Below are 13915 nucleotides of genomic sequence, written 5' to 3'. Positions count from 1 at the left end.
TCGAGGAAACACAAGTGACAAAGAAAAAAACACAGACACACACACACAAATAACACTCAATCCAATAATCTAAACTAAACAGGGATCCAACACACTCAAACACACACAAAATCCCTGACAGGAAAAATTAGGAAAGGGGAAGGCCTAAGGCCTAACCTAGGGAAGGGGATAAATAACCCGAAAAAAAGGGAACACTAACGGGAATAGGGTTAAAATAAACATTAAGGTTCACAAAACAACTAAGGTTATGAAATTTAAAAGGGATGAGACTAAAAGTCTTAATATGAAGAAAAACTTACCTAGAGCTGGTAAAAGAGGCACCTCGTAAGCAAAGCGGCAAACGAGATCTGGGTAGTCTCCGCCTTGCATCATGGGATATAGGGTTGCCTCGAGCTGGCAAAATTAGCTCTCGAGCTTAGCAAGTGCCGAGTCGGAGCCGAGGATCGGCTCCGAACCCATCCAGCAAGAATGAAGGCGAGATTGACAACTTAACATCATGGGCTAAACTCTTGGCTGGGTTTATAAGGGCCTCAGGGCCAATAGCCTAGTAACCTCCTATGATCCTGTGATCCTAAAAGCACAATTTAAAGTTTCATTATGTCAAATTAGTATCATAAGCTTTCTAGTCGCAGACTAGTCTGTCAGAGCAATGAGATTCACAGCACCACAAATCATTTTAAACATTTTTTGTTGCTTTTTCCTTTAATAACTTGTAGTTTGCTGTACGAAACTTATTTTGAATTTTGCAATCTACTCCATCCAGACCAACCTCCCCCCAAATGGCTAAAGCCTCCTGGATTCCCTAGCTGAATATGTTTAGCTTTGCCGTAACAATCTCCTGTCATTGCAAAATAAGTTTAAGTGTCTTAGATGATTTCCCTAAGATGCTGCTACCACTCTTTGAACATACTAGACAGTGTCAGCATATATTAACTCTTTCATATGGCTATAGTAGTGACAAAGATAAAAAAAAAATGAGTTCCAAACATACTCTTCTAGGAAGCATACTACCGCAGCATTAAGTAAGGAATATACATAAAATAGTGCACAGGACTGTATCACATCTCCTTCTTTGGACTTTACCATGTTAAGCACTCTCACCTACTGCAGTCTTTTTCCATGACCTGTATCCACAGTAATGAAGATATGGACTTTGAATAATGTACTTTAGTAATTTATCACAAACACATGAACAGCAACCAACATACATGCTTTCTGCCAAGAATATATGAGTCCTTGTCAACCTCACTGAACATAGCTCTTAACCTCTTTTAAGCAAGACTCAAGAGAGGTGTAGAAAGTCCTGAACTGGGAGAAACAAGCTTTTCATCAAAAAGGAAAGAAGAAATCTATTATTTCAATACTGTTTAAACATTTTAAGTTACACTTAGAGTGACCTATGTGGTGATACTTTTTGGTGTACTTTTCTGCTTTCTTATGTTTTAGCCAAAATGTTATTTGCATTTTTTTAGTCTATTCTGGGATTTTAGACTTGTAGCTTCATTTACAGTTGTGGGAAGATTGTTTATACATTATAATGCACTTCCATCTCCATAAGTAGAATTACTTGTAAAAGCTAGATGTTTGTAATTTGAACCCTGTGCAGGACCTTAGTCTTGTAGTTTTATTTGCACTTGTGGCAGAAATGTGAACAGCTGCCAAGCTTGATCCCCATTTAGTCATTTACTACTACATCTTTCCATAAACAGGGTTACAGGTACATTTCTGCAGTCTGGTGCCTTAGGCTGTGGTAGAAATGCAGTCGCACAACAGCAGCAGCAGGTTAGTGGCAGCTATGAAACATTAAACATTTTTTTCCTTTTCTATTACCTTTAAATAATAAATGCTCCTCCCACATAACACCTAGCCTTAATCTCTTTCAACAAACTTAAAGTACAACAAAAGCAAAACAAAACAAATTTTAATTAAAACAAATTGGAGTAAATAAAAGAATAAAAACAATGCAAAAATGCTAACCTTAAATATAGAGTTTTAAAAAGTCATCTGAAGTAAGAGATCCTGTGACGATAAAGATAATGATTTTTGTAATGGGTCTTTTAGAACGTTTCTGCCAGTTATGTTGTTCATTAGTTTCAAAAACTTCTTTTGGTTATAAAGGAGTGTTTTGGGTGGAAGTGAGGTCGATCTTATATCAGCTACTAGCCAAGTTCTCAAAAATTTGTTGAATTTGCAATAAAGCAGGGCAAAAATATTCAATAATAAGATTCAGAGTCCAAGGGTCTGCCTGCAAGTAAACTAGATGAAGTGTGTGTGCATGTGTGTGAAGAACAGTGGGAAATAACAAGGACTGGGTAAATGCTCCCAAGAGTAACATGACTGATTTACTTGGGGAGGGCATAGTAAAACTGTTGAGGGAACAAGCAGAATGAAGAGATCTCCTGGTTAAAATTTGTAATGAAAGCTAGGCTGTGAATGTAAGACTGCAGAAGTACATGTCCTCTCTGAACAAAAAGCAACAGGAAATGGAAGTTGGGCTAAGTGATCAGTCAGCCAAGGATCAGCAGCTAGAGCAACAAAACATGAAGTAAAAATTCAGGTCAAAAGAAGCTGAAGCAAGGTTGGAGCAGACTGAAGAGAAATCAGCTGACTTTGACAACTGAGCAAGTCAGAAGAACCTATGCTTTGTAAACAAAATGAAAAATTCTGAAGGGACCAACTGTGAAAGTTTTCTTTTTCTTTTACTAAAGGATATTGTGGAGTAGACAGGCTTGGCAGATGCTGATGTCTAAACTGAGACAGCACAGTGGGTATTCATTCTAATAAATACGAAAACAAACACATTTTCCAGACCAATGGCAGTCCCTTTTGAAGCATAGAAACTTAAACAGGAGATGCTGCCTAAACTGTGGAAGCTGGGGAAACAGCTAAGATTTGAAAACACGTGCCTGTGGTAAGTAATGCTATTTGTCTGCTGCAAGGAAAAGGAGCTGGTTTTCAAGCTCTGCAAACAAAATGTCTGAGACTGTAGATGACATACCCTTCCTGTTTTAAAGTGTATTTCCCTACTGGCTTGAATGCAACACAGGATTACCAACTAATTAACAAAGAAATCAGAGGACAGGCTGTTTTTAAGGCAATCTGTTCAAATGGAAGTAACAGAATCTATGCATGCAGTCAGAACAGAGAAACTTGATTCATTTCTGCTTTTTAGGTAAAGAATGTTGTTGTTGTTGTTGTCTTTCGGCTTTTCCCTGTTAGGGGTCGCCACAGCGGAACACAGGTCCGCTAATGATTGGCAGTAGATTTTCACGAACGCCAAGGTGCCAGCTCGACGTTCATCCTTCAACAAAGGCACACCCTTTTACGCATGTCTTTCGAACGCCCACCCAACCACGGGGAGGACATGCAGAGAATGTTAAGCTTCAGAAAAAGCATCCATTTGTGTGAATGTGAGAGTGGTTCAGCCAGTAGAAACTGAATCATGAAGAATTGCTGCCTTTGTAGAGTTTTAAGTCAGTGCATTAAGGGGTAAGCTGAAAAATTTGTTCACAGATAAATTGTCTAATAAAACTGTTAATAGATAGTAAGGTGGTTCCTTTTATTTGAGGTGGAAAAGAGTGTAGGTACAGAATGAAAAGAGAACTTGTACATTAAAACTCTGTGACTCTGAATAAGGACTTGCTACTACCTGAAAAGACATTATGGGGGTTATCATCAGGAATTAAATGTAAATTCTTATTTCGTTTGCATTTTGAAGTAGAATGTAACCCTATAAAAGCATCGCAATATTAAACAAGTCTATGGATGTTGTAGTTCATTTTATAATTTATACATTGTCTGTTCCCTTTTATATGTAAAATTAAAGTTATAATTTATAACTTGGAAATGTAAATTCAATTTTAATTTAAGAAACAATAATTAGAAGCATTCATACACTTGATAATTACATTGAAAATGTTTATAAATGTGTGCAAAAGTGTTACTGTATTCCTTGTTGCTTTTCTTTTCTGTGTTTTTCATTTGAGGGAGCAACAACAAACTGCAGCTGGCATAAGTCCCCCTGCACCACCATGACTCCCAAACATAGACATACTAACATACCTTGAACAAAAAGAGAATGTTCCAAGAAGTGGCACCTCGGATGTAGTATACATAAGTCCGATCTTTTGGCCATTTAGTCTCCATGTTTCAGGACTCAGTCAAGCGGGTCCCTACATTTCAAACGGTTATCCTGACAGCTACTGGCTTTTCAGCAGGAGCATTAAAATGGGTGACTGAAATATGCTCTCTTGATATGCAGATGTTGATAGAGGTCTGAGACAACTGAAGCCGTCAGTGGTAGAAAATAATGTGGTACATGCAGTAAACTGTTTGGTTTGTTTAACCCACAATATTAGAAGGAAACAAGAGATGAATAACTGTATATATTGCTCTACTAGATATTGAGCTTGGTTGCATTTAGACAGAGTATATACTATGAAAGAACACATCTATGGTGAAGAAACATTCACTAGGTCCCTTAATCTGGTCTGATCATTTGTTAGTGGCACTGGAATAGAAAATCTTGAGTAAGTTGCTAAAGAGGAGGCTGTTTAGATCCTGATGTGTGGAATAGCTTCTGGAGAAGTATGTTAACTGGACAAGTGGACTCGGGGGGGGGGGGATAGAGTAATGAGTGAGTAAAAAGGATTACATGGAAACAAATGGCAGAAATAATAAGGAAGAAAAGAGACAGATACCTCCAAGCAATTGGAGAGTAAAATACTCAGAAGAGTGTGTCAAAGTTGGGGGGGGGCTGATCTATGAATAAGTTTGTTTTCATAAAGACTGGAAGGAGATGGTGAACTAAATGGAGAAGGGATTACAGTTTTAGAAAATGATACTCGGGGTGTTTTGTCTTTGATAATGCAACTACTAAAGCTTTGAAATCAGTGACAACAAAAGGTACAGCAAACACCATTTAATGCAGTGAATGAAAAGAAGGATGTGGTAGAAAGAGATCTAGGGCTTTGAGGGTTTTTAAAAAGTATTACTAAAAATTGTACTCAACTTCAGTGCTACAAGTGGATAATACACAGTTAACTATTTTTCTCATAAAGCCCTGAAACATTTGTGTTGTCCATTTTCACTCTTTCTGAACTAATGGGTTCAGATCAGAGAGTCAGGTCTGACTCGACCACTTTGACCTAATATCTGGATCCTAGAATTTTCAAGCTCTTCCCTTTACCCATAATGTCTTGCCAACCTAATGTACCTCAGATCGAGTTTGCTGCCCCTAGATATAAAAGGATAACTTATAATAGAAAAACAGAGGCAGAACAGAAAAGGGAAGCTGGAGCTAAACAAGGAACAGAGATGCCTATACCACTCTTAGATATCTCCGAAGACAAAAAGGAGGGGGCAGGTGGGCAGGGAGTTGAGGAAAAATGAAAATGGACAACACATATGGAATATTATGGTAAGTATTTGACTTTTTAATCTGATGTTGTCATTTTCATTTATTCTTCAACTGATGGGACAGAGTCCCCAGCTACTGTAACCTTAGGAGGCCCCTAAGGAAGGATATTCCGAAGCACTTCTGAGCCAAATGCCTATCTGTTCTTATAAATTGAATCCAATTCATAATGAGAAATGAAACTGTGGGGATTAGCACAAGTTTCAGCTGCAGAAACATCATCTAAAGATGCTCCGGACCAAATGCTAAGGAAACCAACACCGGTCTTGTGGAATGGGCCCTATGAGATTTTGGTAAAGATAAACCCAATTTACCATAGACAAAGGTCATACAATTGGTCAACCATTTGGCCAGTGTAACTTTAGATACTGGATTGTCCAATCCGGTAGGAGAAAAGGAAACAAATAACTGGTCAGATTTCCTAAAGTCTTTGGTTCTATGACGGTAGAAACAAAGTTGTCTATGCGCATCCAACAGATGTAACATGTACTCTCCTTTCTTTGAAAATTTGGAAAGAAAAATGGGAAATTAATGACCTGATTAATATTCAACTCAAAATCTACCGAAGGTAAAAAAGACGGATTAGTTCACAGTGACACCCTATCTTTGCGAAAAATTAGATAAGAGGTTTTGAAGATAAAGCCTGCAATTCAGATACTCTTCTAGCTGATGTAATAAGCACCAGAAAAATGGTTTTCCAAGATAACATTTTTAGATCAGCTTTGGCTGAAGGTTCAAAGGGAGAATCAGTTAAGGTCTGAAGCACTATATTTAAATCCCAAGGGGGTGTAGGATCTTTTAATGGAGGTCTGAGCAAAAAAGTTCCCTTGAGAAAGGCCTTGCATAATTTAAAAGAGGCTAATGTAGAGTTATTTTCACCCATGTGGAAATTTGAAATGACAGCCAATTGAACTCTAATAGTTGAAAAACTATATCCTTAATTAAATACTGAAGTTAGAAATTTAAGGATTGCTGGCACAGGCACTGAAAAAGAGTCCAAAGGGCCCAGAAGACAAATCTTTTCCATTTACTCTTTTAAGTCTTTTTAGTAGAAGCTTTATGGGAAGATAGCAAAATATGATGGACTGGGGAGGAGACTATGGGCTGTTTAGCAGTCAGTGGAACTGGAAAAACCATGAGGCCAGTTTGAGGCCTATTATGTCCGGATGAGTTATGCCTGTCAGGTGAGATGGTAGGTCTGGAGTTGCATCCAGAATCCAGGGTCAATGTTGAAGATGAGGCCAGAGGAACAGAAACCAAATCTGATGAGGCCAAAAAGGTGCAATGAGAATAACTGCGCTCTTCAACCAAAATGATTTCTGAAGAAATTTGCAAATTAGTGGTAAGGGTGGAAATGCATATAGGAGATGAGAGGGCCAGTCATGAACTTGAGCATCTCTTGGTGACTCCCCTGATGGGGGATCAAGGCAAAGAACTTGCTGCACTTGTTGTTGAGGGAAGTGGCAAACAGATTGCAGCATGACTGTCCCCACCAACAGAAAATTTTCTCCATCACATTGACGTCAAGAGACCACTTCTGTGGTATCAGAATGGATCTGCTTAGTTTGTCTGCAATCATTGTGGATTTTCTTGGGATGTGTATTGCTATTAGAAAGTGATTGGAAGAGACTTCCCATTGCCATGCTCTCATAACTTCTCAACAAAGAGGGTAAGATCTGGTTTCCCCCTTGTTTGCTGATGTACCAGACTACTGACATATTGTCCATCTGTATTGCAATTGTCCCAGATGAGAGAGTGTCTTGAAAGGCCTGCAACACTAGAAGGACAGCTCTCATCTCCAATACATTGATGTGCATCTTGGCCTCTTTGGGAGGCCACATACCTTGGTTGTCCTTCACACATAGTGCCCCCCCCCCCCACCTGAGCTGGGAGGCTTCCATGGTGACCAAAGGGGTGGCCTTCAAGGAGCTGGTTTGAATATACACCATAGAAGATATATTTTGCATGCTTGAGTGATCTTCACTGGCATGGATAATGGATGTTGGAGAATGGACCATTGAGTTGACAGAGTCCATTGAAGGATTCTCATGTGGAACCTGGCCAACGGAACAAGTGTGATAGCTGCTGCCATGAAAGCCAAAGCCTGTAGTATCAGTTGAGCTAGAAGAGATGAATTCTGAATCACTTTCTTCACTTGGGACTGCAGAGTGTTTATTAGAGTGGAGGGAAGATAGGCTATCTGAATGACTGTGTCCAAACAAGCACCTATGAAATCCAGACTCTGTGTTGGGGTGAGTTAAAATTTGTTGTAATTGACTGTCATTCCCAGATGAGAACACAACTGGAGCAAATAGTCCCTTGCCTGTATTAGTTGATGCCTGATTGGGGCAGTAAGGAGCCTGTCTTCTAGATATGGAAAGACCAGGAATCCCAGCAGTCTCAAGTGAGCTGCTACACCTGCCGTGCATTTGTTGAACACCCTGGGGGCTGTGCTCTGAACTGGTAATGACTGGCTCCCAGCTGAAAGCTTAGGTATCTCTTGGAGTGCCTGTTCATTTTGATGTGATAGTACATATCTTAAAGCTCTATTGAGCACATCCAATCATCTTTTTTGTAGTGGAGGTGTAATGAACTGAACCATGACCATCTGAAACTTTGTATACTGAACAAACTGATTTAACTTGCTGAGATCCAGAACTGGTCTCAAGTCTCCTGTCTTTTTTGGCACTAAGAAGAATCTTGAATAAGTTCCTGACAGGGCCTATCTGAGAAAAAATATCTAGATCCCTGGTTCTGAGGACCACCTCTGCCATGAGGATGGCATCTTCCAGTTGAGTTTCCCCTCTGCCCCTGGGGGAGCTGTATCCACGTGAATTGTGGAAAGGACCCTGGGACCTCTTAAACCACATCTTTTTACCACCTGGTGCCATCAAGGAAACACTATTAGTTAATAAATTAGTGGTCTACATGGCTAAATGTAACTTCAGTGGCACTGATACAGTCATGAGAACAGCAGCTTCAGGATTAGTTGTTTAACACCATGCATGACAGATCCCAAACTTATCCTGAAGATGTCAAAGCAGTCAGTTTGGACACCTGCTTAAGCCCCAAAATTATTTTTGGGAAAAAAATCCACAAAATCCTTTAAAACCTGGAGAAGAGAAAGCAAAACAAACTAAGAAAATTTTCTAGACACCAACCAAGTAGTCAGAGCTGATATTATTAGTCTGGAGACCTTCATCAAATTTCAGCCTTGGGCCCCCCAACAAGGCTATATCCACAACACCCCAAGAATACATTCAGACATTATTTTTGCATGATATTCTTTTTGCATACACTAGTCCTTACACTCTGTGATAGTTGGCTGCAGCTCCTCTTAATTCAAGCTTTGATTTCCTCATTCAGACTTTATCAGCAACCCTTCCAAATACTTGAAGTTGTTAACCTGTTATACTAATTTCCCCTACTGTCTCACTTTTTGGCTTCTTTTAATTTCCCCTAATTTGCTGCCATAACAACTGTCTTACCTGTACTAAATTTCATCTCATGCACCTTCAGTTTTGCATTCCATTCTCCTACCATTTGCTGAAGTTCCTTCCAAATCTGCTTGTAATAACATTTTGTCTTCATACAGCAGCTTTGTGATAATCTGTTCTCTTTTAGTCTGTTTGTTAATGTGGTTGTTCACCAGTATGAGTGACAGTGGGCTCAGAGATGAACCCTGATGCACACCCAGTCCCACTGGGAATTCCTCTGTGGGCCCAAAAACTATTCATACTTACGTCACTGGGTCCTTGTACTTAGCCTGTATTAATTTATACCAACATTTCTTGGACTTTGAATCATCAGAGAACTGCCCAAATTATCATTCTTGGGACCTTGTCATATGCTTTCTGCAAGTCTAGGAATGCTCAACTTGACCCTTTCTTCACCTCTATATTTTTCTACCCTCTGTCTCACTGCAAACATTTAGCCAATTGTGCTACATCCTCATCTGAATCCAAACTGCTTATCTCCCATCTTACTTTCTAGTGCTCTTGAGTTTTTTATTCATTAATTACCCTCTACAGCACTTTTATACAATGTGACAGTGGTTTGATACCTCTGTACTACCCACATTCTCCTTTGTTCTTGTACACTGGCACTATAAATCTTATTCAAGTCATCTGGGATATGCGTTTCTCTGCATACCACTATGAGCACCCAGAGGGACTATTTCTCTCCTAACTTACTGAACATCTTGATCAAATTTACCTTGACCTTATCTGGGCCTGCTGCTTTCCCTAACTTTATTACCATAGAGGTGTTCTTACTTCTTCTAAGGTAGGTTTTTTTTCCCTATTTCATCATGGATTGTGTAGGGGGCAGTACAGCTTCTGACCAGTTATCTTCATTGAAAAGCTGCTGGCAGTATTCCTTCCATCTGCCTTTGATGTTCTATGGAATGGTAAAAAGGTTATTCTTGCCATCCCTTATGAATGGTATCTGATGACTATCTACTTTGTCTTTCTGTCTTTGCCTTGCAAATTGATAGAGTTTCTTTGTTACATATGCTGAGTCACTTTGTAGAAGCTGGTAGAGTGCGTCTGATGCCTTGTTCTTTGCAATTGCTCTTTGCAACTGCAACTGCTCTCTTAGCCTTTTTGTTAGACAACCAGTATTCCTTCTTAGCTTCCTGGCTTCTGTATTCTACCAGCAGCTTTCCATACGTACCTTATTTCCACACCTGACTCGACCACTTATCTTAAGTAAGGTGTACAAAACAGTTGTGCAACCAGTACTTTTGTATGATACAGAAATCTGGATAGTGAAGGCAGAGCAGTTAAGAATGCTAGAAGTGATGGAGCCTGATGGAGCCTGATATGGGTGGTAGGATGCTGACTGTGGAATAGATTAAAAATTATGATATTGGAGCAGAAGCAAAGGTTGCTCCAATTGCAGATAAAATCAAACAGATTACGATGGTTAAGGCCCATTTACAGGAAAGCAGAAGACGATTTGATGAAGAAGATTTGGAAAAGACAGGAAGAAGACAAGAGGGGACAAGGATATCCAGCAAAAAGATGACCTGTGAAAGTCAGGCATGACTACTGAAGAAGGTAGGAGTGTGACACAGATACCCAGACCCCATGTAGAACATGGGGAAAAGGGGGTTGATATTAGAGGAGAAAATACTGCTGCTGCTGATGATGATGTTGATTGTCACATGATACATTCACATTCTTTGTGTGTGTGTGTGTGTGTGTGTGTGTGTGTGTGTGTGTGTATATATATATATATATATATATATATATATATGTCTATACAAGCAACTTTCTAAACCATGAATTACATTAGAAAGAGCCATTCAAACTAGAATACTATTTACAGTTACAGCCATGCATACTACATATTTTGTGTGTAGATGCAAATTACAACATTGTTAAGTACACCAGTACAGATCTGTATCCATACGGATCAAGAAAACATGAGGAAACAGCCATAGTATTATACATGGAATAGTATATTAGAATTTTGACATGGGTTTTTATAAAGTTTAGTGTGTCCACATCCCCCCTGCGGTTTAATGTTTGTGTTTTACTCAGCATCTGCTTATTAGGATTTCAGTGATTAACTTCAAACCTAGTGTCCAGCCTCCCCCAAATAACTTAAGCTGGCAGAATGTCAGCACACAAACAAACCTAGTGCTAAAAACTTACCATGTAGCCCATTCTAGAGATATCTACAGGAAATGGACATACTCCTTTGCCAAATTCAGACATCACCCCCCCCCCCCCCCCATATACTGTGGATCTGCTATAACATTGCTGACTAGGACATTTCACTGACTACCATTCCTCCATTTTCTAGATAATGCCCAAGATTTTCCTGCTCTTTAACAAGGATGCCAGAATTAAAATCAGTTTGTCCACCACCTGAATCCTCGATATTAGTCAATAAAAGACAATACTCAGACAGTAATTATACCCTTATCTTCCTCAACTAATACCAAGCCAACTAAGCAGGTTCTCAAAAGCTAAGCCACTAATGTGGTAGCAGACAGGACACACTGCCATTGCCCTTTACTCCTTCCAGGTAGCTGCAGCATATAAGGTATATACCATTAAAATAAGGTAATATGCTGGAGAGAGCTGGCATATCATGTGGTGCACATTTCTTCTAGAATATAGAAGCCAAAACATTCAGATATTACATTGTGTGGATAACTGTACCTGAGGAATGACGAAATATGTGTGCTTTCAAGTATTTATGTGTCTGAAAGTATTGGAATATAATGCAGTGGAAGAATTATCCATCTGTAACTACCAGAAATGTTATCACTACAAGGCAGCTTAACAAACAACTGGAAAGATTGGATCCAGATTTTGATTTATTCCACACTGGGACTGGAATAGACGAGAAGCCTGAAAGATTCAAAAGTCTATCCAGAGCAATAGCTGGACCATAGCTAGATGCGCAGTCCCCAGACTGGCACTCCGATCTGAAGTTGATAAAGAAATGTTCTGTCAAAGTATAAAAAAAAAAAAAAAAAAGGATACAAGAAAACTGTAGCCAAAGCTGTAGCCAATAGCTTATGCAAGCTCTGTGCTACAGTTGCTAACATGCAGTCACAGTATAAGTCACTTAAAGCAGCAAGATGTTATCTGTGGCTGCTTAAATGACTTCTGGTACTGCTATCTCACCTGATCAGCAACTCAGTTACCCTGCCGACTATGCCTCCTAGCAGTCTGACCTGGGGCAATTGCCCCTTTGCCCTACCTTAACTAAGATATTTGGTATGTAGGTAGCGAAGGCACTGAATTCTGCCAGGCAATCAGCTATGCACAAAACTCTGTCAGCCATCCCTCAGGGAGGGGCAATGTTTCTAGTGCACTTAATTATTCCCTCTCATATCAACATTTTAGCAAATCAAATGGATTCCTGAACCTGCATAGCCAAGACATGGGTGATAACCTAATTCTAATTCTGTGTCAGTAGACTACTGTTGCCTTCTCTTTTTTTTTTTTTTTGACAGTTGATATTATACTGAGAGGTATAAGATAGAAACTGAAAATAACATGCAAAACTGTGTTGCTGGAACATGTTGTCAGAGTACAATGTTTTAACATATGTTATGTTTTTTTTTCTTTTACAGGAGAAAGATAAGAAATCAGAAAATGAAGTGAATGAAACAATAGAAGCTACTACTACTGCTAAGAATAGAAAAAAAACTAGAATAATAAACTACAATTCCGGCTATTAGGATTTTACAAATCCTTAAATATGCATATAGAGTAGTTAATCATGTGCAAACTGAATAAAAGCGTACCAACTACTTCTAATACTGTTTGCTTTTAAAAAAAAATCTGCAAAATGCTGCTGCACAAAAGGGTAAATTTGTTACTTAGCAGTTTAATAGAGGGAGTACAGCATAATGCGAATGTCAGTATTAGGAGTGTAAAAAGAAATAAAAATGGCAACAACTGGATTCATGATGCACTGTTACTTGAACTATTCCGACAAAGAGCACTGCCACCACATTGCATTATAGATGGCATACAAATGCCTGTCACATCTGTAGACACTGCAAAGGTTGCACAGTGCACAGATCTGTGCTTCTACACCCAGAACAAATTAAGAGTTCTCATACTAATGCACAGCTTTAAAAACAGATCTGCATGAGGCAACAAACTACATTCTACTAACGCACAATATATATGATGTTGCCTTAGATGTGTAAAGGCCAGAAGATGCCAAGTCATTTTATATATAACATTATGTACCTTTTTTGTATGAAATTCATCAAAAGTCTACCAGCATGCAGATAGATGCATCTGGTGTCTAGTGCCCCAATTCCTAACTGTCTATCTTAAAAGGCAGTCCCCTTTCTGGTGGTATGGTGCCCAACATAGAAGAGATACCTAGCACAGCACTCTGCATATTGCCAAGGTCAATTGTATAAATGGCAGAAATGAATCGGAATGCGCACATGCAGTCCTTTAGTTCTGCCAGTCCACAGCTAGTCACACCTGTGCACAAGGCTATACTGGTTGCATGGTTTCCTTCTAGGACAGATTCAAGACTCAGGGAATTACTGGAGTCTGCTGAGGAATGTCATGGTAGCATGGGCCATCAGACTGTTAAGGAAATCAATATTCCTTTTACAGAGCAGCAGTTGGAGGAGGGGTCAATAATGCTAAACACCAGGGATACGCTTTATGATTCAGTAAGAGTGGTTCTGTGCTCACACTCGTGTTTGTGTGCTGGGCTAGCATAAGACACTAAAGATACGTATTTGCTGACAGAAATCTTGTTAGGGTGAACATACCATACAGGGAACTACATACTAAGGATATAATGTTCTGATCAGGTTGATAACATACAATGGGCTTATCATCACAAAGCATATGTATTAAATTAAATATGGTCAGGGTGACTGTTGGATGACTAGATAAAAAGTTATTTACAAAAAGATATTTTGCATTTAAAATGACTGTAACGTTAAGGCTACTATGTTTTAAAAAAAGCTACCGTCAGAATGACTTGAGTTTGTTGGAG

The 13915-nt window shown here is 39.2% G+C and overlaps 1 protein-coding gene across 7 annotated transcripts in view; it reads left to right on the top strand.

Annotated features, from left to right (window-relative positions):
• The window catches only part of FAM227A (family with sequence similarity 227 member A), a 1098330-nt gene extending 1085631 nt beyond the window's left edge, over positions 1 to 12699 (top strand). For all 7 annotated transcript variants that reach the window (XM_044067984.1, XM_044067970.1, XM_044067965.1 and 4 more), the window contains one exon: positions 12513 to 12699. In XM_044067984.1, coding sequence (XP_043923919.1) covers positions 12513 to 12523 — 11 coding nt within the window. In that variant the 3' untranslated portion in view covers positions 12524 to 12699. The remainder of the gene's footprint in view (positions 1 to 12512) is intronic.
• The last annotated feature ends 1216 nt before the right edge of the window (positions 12700 to 13915 follow it).

Source organism: Protopterus annectens, chromosome 1.part0 (assembly GCF_019279795.1).
Source record: "Protopterus annectens isolate FY-2018-M chromosome 1.part0, PAN1.0, whole genome shotgun sequence".
Lineage (NCBI taxonomy): Eukaryota > Metazoa > Chordata > Ceratodontiformes > Protopteridae > Protopterus > Protopterus annectens.
This window is presented reverse-complemented; position numbering and strand designations above follow the sequence as displayed.